The sequence below is a fragment of the Pieris napi genome, chromosome 1, assembly GCF_905475465.1.
Source record: "Pieris napi chromosome 1, ilPieNapi1.2, whole genome shotgun sequence".
Taxonomy (NCBI): Eukaryota; Metazoa; Arthropoda; class Insecta; order Lepidoptera; family Pieridae; genus Pieris; species Pieris napi.
In genome coordinates, this window is record NC_062234.1 from 14266964 (window position 1) to 14286416 (window position 19453).

Here is a 19453-nt window from a genome sequence, read left to right on the forward strand (position 1 = left end):
AGGATTTGATTATTCCGAATGTAGTTGTGTTTTATAATAAATATAGATTTAGTTTTCCATGCAATGCTAGTAATTTTAAGTATCAATAGTAAAAGACTAAATACGTATAGTATTTAATTTCATAGAAATACAGTTACTATCAATGTAAAAAATAATAAATTAAAATCAAGTATCAAGTAAGTTTATCCACAAAATATATCAAACTTTTAGGGATACCATACTATTTTTTTTTTAATTTGCCGCGCTTTTTCGTTATCATCTTTCATTAGCTAGACTATAAAAATCGTACACTTCTACAATAGACAAAACTAAAACAGACCAATTTTATCGAAGACATGGAATATTTTGTCAATGTCAAGATGCAAAAACGATATTACGTAACAATCACTGACACACGCGAAAGAAAACTATGTAACCATTATTTAATAATAACCTTAGCTCAGCGGTTTTAATCTAATTAACTTTTACTGCGATAACCAGTCAGGCGTGACCGACCACGTGGTTTTCACGATACTATAAAACAAAACACTCGTAGCAATGAAGCTATATAATTCACAACAAACAAGCCATGCACGATTTGATCGTTTCCTATAAAAAAGGAAAGGAGTGGAACTTCCACCATTCATCTTCCCTAGACAGTATAATATGGGTTCATTTAAGCGGTAAATAAATAGCTATCTCCAGGCTTCTCCAATAATCTCACTTAACAACAGATGGGATTGTGGCCAAGCGGCTGTCCAGTTCTGTCTAAAAAAATTAGAAAAACCCTCAATGGGTCATGGAGCATATACATTTCATATTTGGTTATAGGAAAGACTTAGCTTATGTCAAATACAATTTTAACATAATACAAGGTTCTTCACGATATTTTCTTTTACCGTAAGCGTTACGATTGAGAGTTTACTATCTCTCTTCAATTGATAGCTCGTGTCTGAGTGTCGTGGTCAGCTAAGAAACACCTGGAGCCGATCTGTTTCCACCGGTTTCTGTTCAGCAACTCTCGTATTATAGTATTGAGGACGATGAGTCTTTCACTTGATCGGCCCATCTGGTTGGTGAACGGCCACGTGATCTTTTGCCTTCTGCGTTATCAACCACGTCAGTTTCTCTAGATTCTCTACGCCTCTGCAATTACGAATGTTAATTACGCATGTAGAATAAACATCAATTAACAATTGATAACCGGGGCTTGGACGAGCTCAACCTTGAAAATTTGATTTATAACGCTTAGAGATATTTGTTCACATCGCATTAATATTTTTTGTGAATTGTTCGTATCTTGCATTTCTGTTAAATTATTTTAATAGAACAAGTAAATATGGAAGAGCTATTTATTAGAGCTATCTATATGAGAGTCTTAACCTAAAATTAACATAACTTTAAATAAAATGTACAGTAAAATACAGAATATCTTTTGTTACGCGGAAGTCCAAATGACGTAAGTGCAACGCGTTTGTTGTTTCAAAACATTGTTTGGCGATCGTACCCAAACGGTTAAATGGATCAACGTCATTACTTACGTGTTCTGATTAATTTATAAGGCCACTGATACCTGTGATGTGTAGTTTGGTAGCGATTCTGATGCACAACTCATTACTAAATTAGCACTCGTAGAGTGAAATAATGTTATTACTAAAATAAATATACATGATGCCAAAACCCTCAATGGTTCTTCTGTTTGATTTCTGCATTTAATTATTGTATATTTACTGTGTATAGATTGGCGACTTCTAAATTGTAGACATATTATATTACAGATAATAATGTAATAATTGCGCAAAGAACCATTGATTCTTTAAAGTTTCTTCTTGGTACCGACAAAAATTGGCCTGTTCAAAATTTCAGAACAGGTAATGTTAAATTGACAATGAAAATTGTTTATTAAAATTTACTATAATTTCATCAGCATAACAAGGGTAACGACATGGAAAGGGCCACCAGGTAAAAGAAGAGAGCTTATGAAGTTAGTGTAGAAGATTGGGAGAAAATGCTCAGGATAGAGAGATATGGAGCCAGTTGGATGAGGCCTATACTTTTTCATTACATTACATATGTGTGGGTGCCCTTGAAAAAAACATATTATTTTGTATAAAAGTTTAAGTGTGTGTATCTTTTGTAAAGATGGATGAAAGTTTCAAGGAATAAATGAGGCTTAATTATTATTATTATAATTAGATTCAAATCAATCAAATTTGAGATTTAAGACACTTGATTTAGCTTTTATTTTTCTTAGTCTTCGCTTCGCTTAAGAGTGACCGACGTAAAATCGCACACCTTATTGCACTGCAACTGTTTCCTTCAAGTTTCAGGAAAGATGTATTTTCCAAGATCGAGAATTTATTTTCCCTTGATCTCGATCTTAATATATTTCATTACGAATTTGGCTTCGTCTCTACGAAGGACCAAACTTTTCTTTAAAATTAATTAAGTTTCTAATAATGTTCTTAATTCGAATGCGTGTATCGTAAGACACTGTTAGACACTACAAGAATGTATGAAATAATCAAGTATAAATAATGGTAGTATTTGAAGTGCGATTTGTTTCCTAAATTACTAAACGTACGACAATCGTAAAAACTGTCCAATTTTAGCAATCCAGACGAATGGGCAGGCGCGATAACACTCGCCAGTATCGAGGTTAGACTAAGTGTGCTCCATTGGGAGCTATCACCTCGGCTTGGACCACCCTTGTTGAGGGATTAGCTTTAAGAGCTGGACATCCGTCCGGTCCAGCGATGAGGATGAAATCTTATCAGACAATTATGCGATAAAATCAATTTGAGTAAACTAATTACAACGCCTTTGTCTGGCATATTTTATTTAGGAAGGGTCTGTGTATTTAACCTAATATTTCAGGCGATTTTCCCCCAATCAGACAGAAATATGTATGTATTTATTTATAGGTCTTCTATGCCTTAATTTTAACTGAACCATATATAAATAAAAGTTCTTTTACGCAGTTAAACTTGAATTAATTACATTAATAACTCCTCCTTAATGAATGCTAATAATAATTTTTTTTTGCGCATGAGGCGCAAACTAACTGTTGTGGTCTCTGGTAGAATGACCAGCGCTGTGGAACATTCTGCTCCTCAGCATAATGCTGAGTCAAGGCCAATTACAGCCACAGCACACACGCATTACACACTTGAGACGAACCGAATGGGAAAAGGGATTTTTTTTATATCTCTCATTATATTTTTTATTTTTTTCTTAGATAATTGTTATTTTGTGGGTTCATGTGGGTTTGTTAGTAATATATGTTATGTCTAATAATAATCAGAATTACGGTCGTAATCTTAGACTAGCAATTCTAATCTTTTTATTTACAAAGAAATTCCTTGAATCTTTGCTAAACCACATCGCCTTGACCTAAAAATTGTACTCGTGAGCGAAGTATTGAATGGTAGAGAAAACATAATTCAGAACAGTTTTCAATTTAATAAGTTTATCGTATAAACAAGGACAACGGACTAGAGAAAATAAAATGTTTGTGTTGTATTAATTAACCTTTACATATATTTTTCCGGACACACGAATTCTTTCGCTATTTATATACGCGGCTTTGAAATCATATGTATTATATATACATTTAACAAACTACGTAAACCTATTTATCAACTTGTCATTTTGACGTAAAAACATGAGTACTGAAGCAATTTGTCACTCTTGACGACAAAAGAGTCAGTTTTCGCTCAAAAACTGTTTACCAGTAATAATTATACCGTGAAGTGTCAATTTTGCATGAAATAACATGCTTGTTAACAAATAAATTAAAGTTTTGGTTTAAAATGACGTTAAAATTACCTATGTTAACTAGTTTTACTTACTAATTACTAGTTGTTTGAGATTCTTCTATTAGATGCCGGCGCTCGAGAGTGCGTTGCCGGGATTTTAACAATTAATTTGTTTGAATTGGTTCAGAAATATTATTAAATCAGTGGGCAGCTGGTTCTAGAAAGTAGTGGTGGACGGCAGTAATTGCCTTAAAAACGCTCAGTTGTGGAACGAAGGACGTCGAGGTGGGATGTCTGGTGGAATTTCGTATTCTGCCTCCATGTCCTATGATGAAACTCACACCTCTTTTGAATACTCTGCATGTAAAATGCGGAGGTAGATGCAGAGAGACCGCACTCCACACCACTGTACGCAGCGCCAAGGAATCAAGCCGATCGGAAAGCGACTGGTCGCCGACGATTCGAACGTCTCTTCTTAGAATACGACCAAGTGGAAGAAGCTAGTACTGTTATCTATGTGTATATTATTATCTTCTCTTACAACGTGGTAATATAATTTATTAGATTAATGAAACTTCAAGACACAATAATCATTTTAGGTCAATAAAATGTACTTACATTACATATAAACAAGCAAAACTACTAGCTACTAGCTACTTTAGTTATATTACTAACTATATTAAATAAATTTGTCATTATTTTATTAATTATTCATTAATTATTATATTAATTATGCGGCTTTCAATAACCTCATAAATCTTAAAATATACGATCTTTTAGGTTTCTTTACTAAATAATTTATAAAACTGTAATAAACGATGCCTGTGGAATTCCTATGCAAAGTATGAATATCCGAGATGAAAGCTCGGAAATGCGACAGAATATAAATTAGTAGGAAACAGATATCTCTGGTTGCCCAGTAATAGGATGTCACTTGCATTGATCGTCAACTTGCAACATTTTAAATTAGAAATATCCACTTTACATGCACCCCGCTGCGGAAACCAAGCAAACATTTTAATCTCTCGTGTGGCGCACCTAAAGACACAAGTTTCCGTTCTGCCGTTATTGATAAGCATGTCAGCCCTCGGAACAATTATTTTTTCGCCAGATACCCATAAATCTAACTGTCCAAATGTATTTGCGACTTTTGTTCAAAGATAATCTTTGTTTATAGTGGCTACTACTCAATTCCTAATGCTAATTAATTAAGCAGTGATTTGTATTAAAGCAATCCACGGAGATATATTATTTTACTCCACGTTTCAATAGTCTAAACTACGTATAGATTCCTCAATTTCAATCCTTTCAAACTCCATCGACAGCTGCAAAGTCACAAGGACGTTTGACAAATCCATTAGCAAATTAACAATTCACTCGACGCAAAAGCTTATGGCACCCTTATTGAATAGTTATGAATTTATGTTTGAATTTAAATCAATGAGTTTGGAATACATTTATACTGCGACCATAGCGTCGCTCGAAATTTAAACTACTTATTGCAAATTATAGTGAAGTTAATTGAACGCGGTTCTCACTTTCGGAAAAAAATTAATAAGCCAAGCCTGTTCCTAGAAGACGGTTAATTAAAGCTGAATAAAAAACTTGGTTTTAAAGTGATGTTCATAAATGTTTCTTTAAAAGGCCTATAAAGTATCGTGAAGTAATCGGAATGTTTTAGACCTAAAAATCGACTATAGACACTTATAACCTCCTTGCCTACAAAGAAAAAAAAACCCTTACCACTTAAAACAGTTGCATAAATATAATTAAAATTGTTAAGCCTTAAATATTTCAATACAACACGAAATACGAATTTAAAATATAGACTCCATTGAAATAATTCACGAATGTGTCTTTAATTAACATTACATACAGTCATCATTTCATGTGCTTTAATTTCGATATTACCCTTTGATGATGTATTATTATGATTATTACGTTGACGCTGACGGCGTTCAATATTAACTGATAGAACTAAATGAAATCTAGTTACATAAATGAAATTTATTAAAAGACTGAACTTGTATTATCTTGGAAATCTTGGAAAACTAGGAGGAAGTTCATAGTTCTTATAGTAGTACCGAAATTGAATTTGTATTTAATATTTTATTTCCAGTAGCTGAAAACAATTTAACGGGTTTCAATTGTTTTAATTACACGCTTTATATTAGCTTCACCTGTATGTATGTATGTATGTATGTAACCGACTCCTTCGGACTCGATTTGACCCACTTTAAACGGACAGATTTAATTCAAACTTTGTAAACTTATAAAGAATCAGCGACAATATAATAATTTCATAGGTTTATCTCGAAAAAATAATGAAATTTTTTTTATGTCCACAAAGCAATACGATTAAATTGAGACAACACGTATTGCTGCTAGGACTAAAAAGTGGAAAATAAATATAGTTTAAAAAAACTATAAAACACGCTTTTAAAGCACATCAAACTAAACAGTGAAAAATAATTCCTAATTTAGGCTGAAAATAACAATACTGGTTTTATTGTGAAAAAGCGTGGGTTGCTCGATAGACGAAAAATATGGCAAAGAGCGTGTTTTATAGTTTTTTTAACTATATTTATTTTATATTTAAAATACTGATTAAATGCTGCAAATTAAAAATAACAACACAGTTGCCATGCTAGAGATTCCCTATTTAAATACAGGAAATGGCTATTAATCAACGATGCCAACGTACACATTGGCGCTAATAATTAGTGTATTCTATTTTTAAACTACTCAAAAATATATTCTGGCAGCTACAACGCTGACGTCATGCCACGTCACTTCTACTTTAAGTGTGACCCGAGATAACTCGAGTGCCTTATCACACACCACTGATTATGATAATGATGGGAACAATTATCCGGTATGTTGGACTAATGCGCGTCGACATATCTTCTCGTGATTTGTTGAGTGTAAATAAAATAGCTTGAATATTTACACCTTGTTATAATTTTAAAATTAGAACGACGTGACGCTTTAAACTAATATTTAATGTACATATCTAAAACAATTGCTGTCTAGTTAACAAAATAAATAACCATAAATATTTTACGTTTTGTTTGGTTGTATTTTCTACTAAAATTGACATTAGGTACCTCAAGTTAAAAGTAACACATAACATCTAACGAAAGACTTATTAAGAATATTTACAATTAAAACAGATTGATTCATATTTGTTATGCATTCATTTTAGATATTCTGGTATCGTTTTGTCGTATACCAAATTTGTCAAACACAATATAAGAACTAAATTTGGAAGTTGGTGAACAAATTGAGCCAAACAATGACGCTTACATAATTGTTACTGGAATACCTTAACTGCGTGTGAATTAATTATTGCGTAAAATTTACTCAGTAATAATCAATCATTAGAGTAAATGTTTGCCTGTCAAGTGCGTTTTAGTGGAAGATGTAACAATTGAGAATAAATATGAATAATAGAAGGCAATATTATTCAAAAAGCATTTACTCAAAGTATCCACGACGATCCTAAAAAGACAAGATTATTAGAAGAATCTCTCTCTCTCTTTAATAGGCAGCTCATGTCTGAGCGTCGAATGACTGAGCGAATATTATTTATTATGAGCGGATTATTAAGTTCAATTTTAATTTCTGCAATACCCCAATGGGACCAGGGACTGATATATCATAAGATCTTTTAATTTCTATAACAGTTTGTAGTAGAGCTACTCACTATATTTTAATTATATTCATATATAGCCTTTACTTTCCACGCTACTAGAGAATAATGTATTTACACTGTAACTCAAGAATGAATCACAACTGAGTCTATTGAAATAATTTTTGAAAGTGTCTCCGTTCGATGGCGTAATAGCTATCAATATATCAGGATAATTTACGATAAAAATATGCATAAGGAAATTTGTTTTCATACGTGACGGAATGACGTTTTTGATAACACTTCGTGAATGAAGCGAGGTCGTGGGCTCGTATAAAATTGACCCTAATAATCAAAGTGAACAGTAACTTTAGTTTATAGAAAAAAATCCGTTTCCTTTAAGCCGTTTTCGTTTAACGTGCGTTTGGAATATACACGAAAATTGTAAAACACAAAAAATCTATCAATAATAACACTTAACTCTTAAACATTTCATACTAATACATATATAGAAGTATGATCACCTAAACAATTTTCTGAACATAATCATTCCAATATGTTTAAGTATCTTGTTACAAAAATCCCTTGACTCGTCTCTCTTTGCCTGACACAAGGTCCTAAGGCATGCCGATTACCTCACTATGTGATCCTTCACCGAACTAGCGTTATATCCGCACATAGACATAAACACTATTGGTGTACAGCTGGGGTTCGAATCTACGATCTAAGCATTGCGAGTCGCAAGCTCTAGCCACTAGGGCACTGAGCTTCATTTCCTTTAACACAAATACCTTTGTAAATACTTATACTTTACATACGAAAAGAAATGAACTCAAAACATATTTATATTTGCTGAACGATATGTAACGTTATCACAAAGCAAATGCTCATGCAAATAATTCTAATTCAACTGTTGAACATTTATTATAATCATATCTCGCTTGTCTGTATATGACTAAAACAAGAGAATCTCGTATAAAAACACAGCATTCGTTTTTAAAATAATTCGTATTTATAATGATAGTATTGCATTAAGAATTACCACAGTAAACTATCACTTGCCCCTACAATAGGACACACGAATATAATATATTTGTTACAAGTTTCTTTTTTTTTTGTTATTTAGCTAGCATATATGTATATGGTATAACCGTTAAAATAAAGTAATTCAAACGCACAATATATAATTTCCAATATACTGATAGTACGGTCCGGTTCAAAACAAACTTATTGTTTTGTCAGATTATTTATTTGCATGTGAGACTAGAATGATTAATATAGTTAATTAAGCTTTATAGTACGATTAATATCTGCTATTTTCATGTATCAAATGCACGTTAAACCTGGCCGTTAAATAGGGGAAACGAGAACACTGTATTTTATATTAAATTCATTAATTCATACATACATACTCGATAAGACGTTTCATTGTACCTGTTAATCGTTACGTGTATATGTTTATTACAATAAGAGCGTATGTAAACAACTATACAACTGATAAATATATTTTCATTACCATATAAGCTGTAACAATTATATATCTCCGAGCTGGTTTTACTGGGGGTACCAGACCTCGCTGGACCGATCAAGTACATACCCTTACGGGTCTTACACCTAGGCGGCTTTAACTTAATATTGCGGCTGAAGAACATTTATTTATCTGTGGGATGTTTATAACCGTAAGACATTTCCCTGCCGAACACTTTAATACGCTCTAATAGAAAAAACGCTTATAAAGAAAATCAAACCATAAAAGGTTTAATACGTTTCGTACAAATCAGGAAACGGCCGCTGAATGTCAACATTTAGATTGTCACGACAAAATAATTAGCGTCCGACCTCGATATATTTGCTTTGAACACCTTACATGCACTCGAAATAGGACGTTGTAGGAATACCTAATAATACTACGTAATATTGAGAGTTTTTAGTTATTCATATTAAGGAGCGAGCAGTGCTGGCCTAGTGGCTTCGGCGTGCGATTCTTATCCCTGATGTCGTAGGTTCGATCCCCAGCTGTGCACCAATGTACTATGTGCGTATTTAACATTCGCTCGAATGATGAAGGAAAAATCGTGAGGAAGCCGTCTTGCCTAAACCCAAAAAGTCTACGGCGAGCGGCGTGATCACCTACTTGCCTATTAGATTGACAAATTTTTATGAAACATATACAGATATCTAAGGCCCGGACCTAAAAAGGTTGTAGCGCCACTGATTTTATAATAAGGAGCGGTAACTTGTCACGACTGCTGAAGCTGTAACTCGAAATGGATTGTGTGAAAAATATTATATAAATATGCGTTTATATCTGGTATAGTGTAGTCTTTTTATTACATAGGTGTTATATATTTATATACGATAATGATACATTTACTATGATGAATAGATTTGCTAAGTACGTATGTGTTGTTATAAAGTATTACGTGTAATATATCTTAATACGTGATAGAGAAGTGGAGTATGTATGAAAGGGATTGTCATAGTGGGCACATCGCTCTGTTCTTCATACGCAAATATGTTCAATAGTTTTCATCATATCAAAGCATCGTTCCGTCGCATACAATTTAAAGTGTACATTATTTTATATAATGGCTTAGTGGTTAGGTGCACGTTCCAAACTCGGCTAAATACAAAATAAGGAATTTTTCTTTCTATGTCGGCACTTAACACACATAAAGTGAAGATAAACAGAACATAATCAAGCCATCATGATTTAGACTCAAAAATCGACGATGTCAGGCACAGAAAGACGACCTAATTGCCTATAAAGATTTAAAGCACATTAAAATTGCATATTTAATTAATTAAAATTATTTTTAATTTCAATCTCAAATAATTGTAAATAATTTTATTAAATAGGTACCTAAATACAATTTATCTTTGGACGATCAGAGCAATTAACGTGTTGTTATTCATATCTCTATTCTCTAGTCGATGTAGCGAAATAGTCAACTCCCGGGGTAAAAATAACCTGATATAAAAAATCGGGAAAGCATTTGACCATCAAAATATGGTATTTCACTACCTCAAACTTCGTAAGTACTTTTAATTATAATTGATTAATCCAATCTGTTTTTATTTTATTCAATTTGAATCAATAAAAGCGAAACAGTTTAAAAATCGAACCACGAAGATATTATAACTATATAAATAAACATATATTTTTACGCATTTCATTCAATTCAAATGCACATAAAGTTAAGAAAAGTAATCTTATACATAAACATACCTTTGGAAACTTGACACAAACACTGAAACAGTATTTTCAGGAACAACTTAAACTTTGTCACATGTTGCATTTACTATTGTTTTAGAGAAAATCTCGTTTGTAAACACTGCGGACGCGACGTGCGCCCTCACTCACTGACGCATCATGACTGAGGACTGAATACTCAAGTGACGAGGCAAAGCTTGAAGGACTTAACCCTCCTCCCTCTTCAGCCCGATTCCGCCCAAGTTAATTTTCAGCAAACAAAACTGCCCAAGGCGTTTTTTCCTATCATGGTATACAGCAAAAAATTTGTAAAATTTATCGTAAAAAATAATTCCTTCTTTAAAACCAAAACGAGCGTTTTAATTAATAAAGGTTTTTTAAAGAAAGTATGATTAGTATATATATATAGAAGAAATATGTCTTTCAAATCGCTCTACAATGGATGTTAGGATTATGAGATTGGTCTCCCCGTCACTATATGTTTTATCATAATAGGTATCCTAGGTGACAGACGACTTTTATTCAAGTCTAGACTATTTACCATCATGGCATATTCTATTAACAAGAGTAATTCAATATTTATATTAAGAAAACACCTTTTCTGTGAATTTCTGTAGCCATCGATATGTCAACAGCTCACGTTTAACAAATGGTGATTTTGGCGCTTGTACAATAAACATTTTAGATAAATCAACAAACACGAATGCAAAACATACCTGGAATGTAGGAAAGTTAACGGGATGGGAGGCAGACACATTTCTGGGTCTTTTCGTAAATAGTATATTATTACTTTTTACACAAAGTCGTAATTTATTAATATATATATAATATAATCTTCTGAGACAATAACTGTGCATTCACTGGATCTTTTTGAATTTGTTTCATTGTTTCATTTTTTACAGGCAAGTAGGCGCTCCTTCTGTGTCTGAAACATTGCTTTTAGCCGTCTGCATTTAGGTCAAAGACATGTTTCCTTATAATATTTCCTTTGCACAAATGTTATCATAGAGAAAGAATATATACATATATAAAGAGAGGTAGAGACTACAGAGATCATAGAGAAAAAAAAATCTATTTCAATACATTTCGGAATTCGAATGAAAAATTATTTGGGAATAACCATTAAGCTCTGTCTTTCGAAAACATTACCTCCAATATTTTTTTGCCTGGTCAACGTCTATTTTTCATTCAACTTTAAATTTACAATGAGGCGAAAACAAATGTATGAATAAATAGCAAACTACAACAATAACAATTCAAAGTTATTTTTATGATTATAACAAATGGACTAGAATTTAATTACGACTCCAGACAGAGTTCCAAGTATTTAATTGAAATCAAATTACGATGCACATTGGGCTCGTTTGTCATAACAATTTAAAACATAAAGAATTCATGTTTTATTCTATATTTCCTCAGGAGCTACATCAGGAGCCTAGGATACGTGTTCGTTATGTTTCCTGTTATTGGTCAATAAATAAAATTATTATTATTAATCAAAAACAAAAGATAAGATAATAAGATAAGATACTAAGATACTACACAGAAAACAATATAAATATACCAATAAATAGAAAAACAGGCACGAAACAAATATTTATTTTCGTTATACGTACTGGCCTAGTGGCTAGGCTCTCAACCCCAAGGTCGTACATTTGAATCACGAAATAATGGTGTTTTCTTTCCGCAAGTATTTGAATATGGTAATCTAGATTTTCAAGATCGTGCGCTAAATTTTGTAAGTTTATGTATGTTTGTATGTTGTAATATTAAATGTCATAGAGATGATGCTTTTTCAGTAAAACCTAAGTCTAAGTTTCTTTAAAATAGGTTAAGTATCTGTTGAGAAATGAGTACACGTATAAATCTAGGGAATACATGTATAAATACCTAGGTGAATAATGTTGGTCTAATTTTCGTAAATAAAATTTATGTTTTACGTTTCCATTTAGGTATAAAATAAATCAGTGGCACTACCTACAACCTTTTTTTAGCTCTGGGCCTCAGATTTCTGTATCTGTGTCATGATCATTTGCTTACTAATAGGCCAGTAGGTGATCTGTGCCTAACACACGCCGTCGACTTTTTTGGGCAAGCCGGTTTCCTCCCGATGTTTTCCTTAACCGTTCGAGCGAATGTTAAATGCGCACATAGACAGAAAGTCCATTGGTGCATAGCCGGGGATCGAATCTACACCTCAGGAATGAGAGTCGCACACTAAAGCCAGCCAACACTGCTCTCCATTTGGGTATACAGTAAAATATTTCTATAAAGTCAAATCAAAAGCATAATCTAATCGAAAATTAATTAAATTATATGAAAAGTTACCCCATTGTAGAATGTGTCTACATTTATATGTATGTGGGTTCAAGTTATAGTTATTGGAGGAGCAACAGATCAAATTTGCGGTTGCATACCGTCGGAGGCATTCCGATAGCAATTATATTGAACTGGAGTATTAAGGCTAGGCTATTTACTAGATACTAGTAGTATACAATACATATATATATAACGAAGTGAACCATTTTATAGATAACTTTTATGGACCAGAGGTTCTCTCTCTCTCCCATTATTTCAGTCCTTATAACTGTCGTGACATATACTCTGAATTTAAGGTTTATCTATGTTTATTAATAACCTAGATCAAGATCGGACGTCAAGGCAGAATACAAAATACCATCCGTATCACCTCGACGTCCGTCGTTTCACTGAGCGTTTTTTAAGGAAGTTTTTGCCGCGCACTATCACTATGTGGAACCAGCTGCCCGCTGAAGTATTTACGAACCAATTCGACTTTCGTCCTTTTTTAATTCTTAAAAGGCCGGCAACGCAATTGCAAGCCTTCTGCCAATGATAGACGGCGGTATCACTTAACATCAGATGAGCCTCCTGCCCGATTGCCTCCTATTACATAAAAAAAGGTTAATATCTACTGTTTATTAATAAAGCACTTAATTGAATGCTTTATACAGTAAACTTATAAATTCCTCATGATATGAAGTTTCTCGCTGTCCTCAGTATAAATGGTATTAATGTATGAAGTACGGATTTTCTCATAGAAAGTTGGTTATTAAAATAAAAAATTGCAAGGTAAAAAAAATACCTTACATGAAAAAGCAAGTATATGTGTTTTAAAATTATTGGTTCTAAAGTATTTGAATAGTTTTTTAACCTAATCTTAGTTAATTTACACATTCAATCCACATGACCACGAAACTGAACGTCGTTCGATATCTCAACGCCCAGTATTCCGATTTAAGGAGAGTGTTTTCGAATAAAGGAGTAGAAACAAATGTTGTTTTTGTTAGCGGGAAAACGCGCAAACTTGGGGTTAAATTGGACTAGATTTAGTTGATCCCAGTCCGATACCGGTAGCAGATTTTCGGTTTCAGACACTAGTTGGTTTTGGTACTGATCGACAATCGATAGATCGGTAATAAATTTATCGCTTAAAAACAATAAATATCTCAAGTTACAGTTTTTTGTTAGTCCATCGTCGCAACCCCTAATTATATGTTACTTAAAATTTATACTTAATACTTGTTGCTAAAGTTTCCTTTCTTTGTAATCTATAAAGTTACTAGAATTAAAACTTCTATACGTCTCGCTTATCTGCTACTTTAAATGGTCCAGGGAATAGGCAATCTCGCTCTTACAATTTAATTACTAACAATAATGAAAATATTGATATATTTTACAAAAATCTTCCTACTTCCCGTAATTTTGTGTATTACTCTTTTAATTAAGTTTTAGTTTCTACTTAGTTTTAGATTTTACTATTTGCTTGTGATTTTTTTCCTACCTAAAGTTTTTATGTTCTAATATAATTGATGTGTATGTGTGTAAAATTTGTGACGTCATATTTTATTGTATCTTTAAAGCGTAGATGCTGTTGTAGGACTTATAAATAAAAGTACTTCTTAGCTCTTGTTCTTAAGACAGTTGATCTTCTAACAGTGTTTCATTTAGGTATTACAATTTTCCGCCACCGTATTTAACACCTCCTTTCTCCAAATTATGCAAGGAAATTCGACACAGACCTTGTGGTTCAAAAAAGCCTTATAACAAGACATCAATTCATACAAACACCTTAGTTACTTAATTAATAAATAAAAGTAATGTAAAACCCCGGTAAACCCCTCATGTATAAAAGTGCGACATGATACGTGCATGTAAAGAAGTGGTAGACGAAGAGCGTTCAAAATTGGAAACCATCGTACCCTACCCCTAATACCTGTAACTGAGCCTTTTTCTTTGCCGATATCACCTTTCTGTCCTTACCAATTCGAGTGAAACATATCTCGAAGTGTAATCCGCAGGCAGAGAGGTTATTTGCATGCGAACATAAATAAACTCAAATTGAATACGCTCGTTGTTTGCGGAACCGGTTTATTAATGGATTTACGTTAATTAATACCTAGGTAATTATAATTATCCCATGTTGATCGTATACAGATGAAGTTATTTGGTTCATACTGAACAATAATGATGCTGTATTTATTTCGTAATACAGCTAACATAAATTATATTTAACAAAAAAACAATTGTACTAAAGATGTAGCCAAAGGTTCAAACATTTGCAAAATCTATAAAAATGATTAAATACATTCAACTAGTAATACTTAATTTGGCTATGTTGTGATGGTGTGAAAGTGAGGGTATGTACGCGAAGGTGTGTATGTGGGGTGTGCTCCTTATGCAGGTGATTTAGCGCTATGGATATTCTTAATACTCCTTTTAACCATATTCCGCGATAGCATAAACAAGTCGAGCCTTAATTTTTGGTCTTTGTATGTCCGCCCTGAACGATACAAAACTGAGTTTTATGCAAAGTTAGTGTTGATGTGAGGAACATGAAACGATTACTAGTCTGGTAGGCAGGAACAGTAAATGAAATGATAGGGAAATTTCTGTAGAAGTAACCTTCAAATAATGTTATTTAAGATGAAGTCATGAACTAGCATTAAATCGTATGTCTTAAAGAATTTACACAAAATGTACAAACATGTTTGAAGGAATGTTATTTTCTTATGTGAATGGATTTATGACAATAAGCAAATAAATTTCTTACGGTCTGATTATTTTATTTATATTCAAAGATACTTCTTCAATGACAGCAGTGTTGACCTAAACGAGCTACTGCAAACCTTTAAAACTTGGCCCTACGTCTTGTGGAAACTAGCATATCTTAAAGCAGTCATACACCGACTAGGTACTGACACCGACTTCTTTATACAAAAACAAAATGAGCAATAAAATTTATTTATTTATTCCATATCATTATTCTATCATTACAGTAATTACTAATTCGATAGAATGACACAACATTTATACCCACACCAATTAACCTAGATAAAAACATTAAAAAATATATAACTAATAATATAGGAAGCAACTCTTGTGAACTCAGCCAGTGTACAAACAAATAGGTCTACCGAGATAGAAATTAGGTATATGTATTGCTCGCATGAGTGGCGCTTCGCTAACCAAGCTGGAAGGTGCGCGCGTTACATCCAAAAGTTGATGATATCTGCGGGCAGACCCATTTAGGGTTTTAGTGCCACTGTATAGTTTTAATAATTATGTAATTTGGATGTCTCCAATCCTTTGGTGGGTCCACGAAAACATACACACATACATACATCTCCTGCTTCGTGTTGTTTTAATCAGTTAATAATTCCTAATTTAGGCCCACGCTTTTTCACAATAATACCAGTATTTTTTGTTCATTACCATTTTCAGCCTAAATTAGGAATTATTTTTCACTTTTTAGTTTGATGTGCTTTAAAAGCGTGTTTTTTTAGTTTTTTTTAACTATTATTTATTTTTCATTTTTTTCGGATTATTGCATTGTCATCGATCTTTGACAGGTGCGCAAAGTTTGAATTAAATCTGTCCGTTAAAGTTAGTGGGTCAAAATCGAGTCCGAAGGAGTTGGTTACATACATACATACATACAGGTGAAGCTAATATAAAGCGTGTAAAAACCATAACATTTATTTTGACCTCAAAAACATGCGGTTTCTTTTAATTGTCACTTTCGTCAAACATGATTAGTTGTCCAATGTATTATTAGGTCTGACTAGCTTTAAGCGTCTAATAAAACCAAACCTAACCAAACACCCGTTGCGTACATAATAAATAAAATAACTTGCAAGTGGCAAAGTCATTTTTATTACTGGTCTTATAAAATTATCTTCATTTCTATACTCAAAAAAAAAATAACCGTAGTAGGTAGTGGTAATTACATAAGAATTAACTAACCATCAAATCAGAGCAGAAAGCGGTCTTTCAAAGCCCTATGGTCAGAACTGTTTTTAACAAATGTAGCATTTGTCTTCGAAGCTGATTTGCACAGTGCTTTAAAAAATATTTTTAAAGCACATGCACACACAAAAAATATATTTAGATAATTATTATCTTCTCATTTATTAGTAATGTAATGATTTCTGGCACAGCTATTTTATGGGTTTAATGTGTTTTTTTTTATTTCAGAAATGTAGGATAAACCTTTAATAAGATTAAGAAGATAAAAATCTAAGTATTGTTTTCATAAAAGTAAGGTTGAGTAAGCAATGTATTTAATAAACTCTGCGTATGTTTTTCCGATACCTTATAATTGACAAGCGTTTCATTGGGCTAATCGAACTAAATTATAGATTCGGAACTCGGGAAAAATGCTTGAAAATTAAACAAATGGAATAAACGAACTGAACCATTTAGTTATTGTTAATAATCATGTCATGAAAATATATAACTAGATCATTAAACATACAAAACGTTATTAAAAATAAAAGCGTAACATAATAATTGTATTAATTCCTAATGCAAGTAAAATATTAATCGTTACACAATTTTGCTTCGCCATCTACAACGGAAATTGATTTTCAATTACTTGTACCAGCGCCATCTATGCTGAGTTATCTATATCATGAGGTGGATATGTTCTTGTTCTTTTAGTTTCTTCGTGATAAAGGAAAGATATAACAGATGTCGCTCTACACTTGTGTGAACGTTTTATGGATATGTATATTAATGTTAGAGTCTGTGCCTTTGATTATATTTTAAGACGATGAAGGATTAGGTAAGTATATTAAAATAAAATATGTTAGCTGTGGTAAAAGCTTTAGTAAAGGAATAACCTATAATAAATACTTAATTTTTTTAAAAAGGGTAGAAATAAAAAGTCACATTTCTCATAGTAATTATAATTTGAATACATCAAATTTTTTGGTGTAACACGAAAATCGTAAAATTAGCTGATTACCTGCATATGTAGGCCAGCAATATTATTATGCTCTTACAAATACTTGTACATACGGAATGTACTACACTACTACATAGCAATATAATAGAAACATTAATTATCGAATAATATAACAATTAAGAATTAAATTATTAAATCAGTCATTTACAAGCATCTCATATTTTACAATACTATACTATGACTATGCCTAATCTTTTCATATATTTCTTTTTTTTGTATTTTGGATATCGCTTATTGCACGGAGCGCATTTTTTTATCAAACATTGGAGTCGATTGATTGCGATCGATAATCTTCGAGAATAATCGAATTAATTTTGATTATTACATATTATTACTCTAAATTAATATTCTACACTATTCTAGAAAATGGCGTAGAATTACACAGGCAACACCTGCCATCATATTCAAATAAGTAGTGCTAAGGACATTATAGCATGCCGTATTATAATTAGACATTAAAACGATAATTAAATTGTATTTTTCTTGTGCCTTTCACTTGGAAAAATAAATGGAAATTTTAACTTTACGTAATGAGTTTCATAATTCATTCGAGACACACACAGATCATCTCGTTTACCGAACAGCGTTTCAACACAAATTGCGGTCTTATTTTGACGGGAAACGCATTATAAATAATTACTAACTAACACAATACTGATATCGATTCAATGAAATGTACATCTAAGGTACCTACAATCACAAACATTCAGCTTACGCGACCTATATACAACATTTACATAAAATATAAAAACCGAGCACTTCGTTATCACTCAACGGACATAAATAAACACAATTGACTATGTACAATTGTCATTTTCCAATAAATTTAATAATGTTTTTATACAGGCGATCTCTGGGCAGTGATAACTGTGAACGTTTGCAAAGAACTGACACTTTTAGTCCCGAAATTATATAAGCATAAAACTCAATTGACCAAATCTAAATTAAGAAAAATCTACGTTAGTTAATACTGTCTGTGTAATAGACAAACGATTTATCTGGAGTGATTTTCCCGCGCTTTTTAGCGTCAATTCGAGTGACACAGATAATATCGGATGCGAGATTACACAGATGATGTCCCTTGCGTAATTTTTGTACTGGCAATTATTTGCTTGCGAGGGACGCGAAGTGTAAATTAATCCTAATATTGTGATGAGAGTTTAAGAAACCATTTGTCGGTGGTTTTGCCCGTTTCCGTTTTGTGAGGGGAAGAGCACACCTTCGTATGTCACACCGTTGAGCTCTATGGATACGACGAGTTTTTGATCACCTGTGCTTGCGTCACCTGGAACAAATTTATCATTATTAGCTTTGCACTTTATAAATTTAAATGGACCTGTTATCATTGCTTAGGAAGCGTTCAAGTAGGACGTAACGAATTTTTTGGTCCTTTTTATAAAACGTTACGATGCGGGGTGGGTTTGAATTACGCGTTATTGTTAATATTATTTTCGACTTTCCAGTAATTTACACCACATAATGGTTACTTTTAGGTAGGTATAAGAAGTCACTAGGTGGTAACGAAACGTTTTACTATACATACTTGGGTACAGAAAAACGTTACGGCACGTTACAATATGGGGTGTCAATAATCTCAAAAAATT

The 19453-nt window shown here is 32.6% G+C and overlaps 2 protein-coding genes across 6 annotated transcripts in view; both read right to left on the minus strand.

The window, feature by feature from the left end:
* The window catches only part of LOC125049077 (high affinity cAMP-specific and IBMX-insensitive 3',5'-cyclic phosphodiesterase 8), a 134844-nt gene extending 124111 nt beyond the window's left edge, over positions 1–10733 (minus strand). The window contains exon 1 of the mRNA XM_047648199.1: positions 10598–10733. The gene's annotated coding sequence lies outside the window, so the exon portion shown is untranslated. The remainder of the gene's footprint in view (positions 1–10597) is intronic.
* Positions 10734–17774: 7041 nt separating this feature from the next.
* LOC125052234 (protein dead ringer) overlaps positions 17775–19453 on the minus strand; it is a 110855-nt gene continuing 109176 nt past the window's right edge. For all 5 annotated transcript variants that reach the window (XM_047652944.1, XM_047652962.1, XM_047652933.1 and 2 more), the window contains exon 10: positions 17775–19134. In XM_047652944.1, coding sequence (XP_047508900.1) covers positions 19010–19134 — 125 coding nt within the window. In that variant the 3' untranslated portion in view covers positions 17775–19009. The remainder of the gene's footprint in view (positions 19135–19453) is intronic.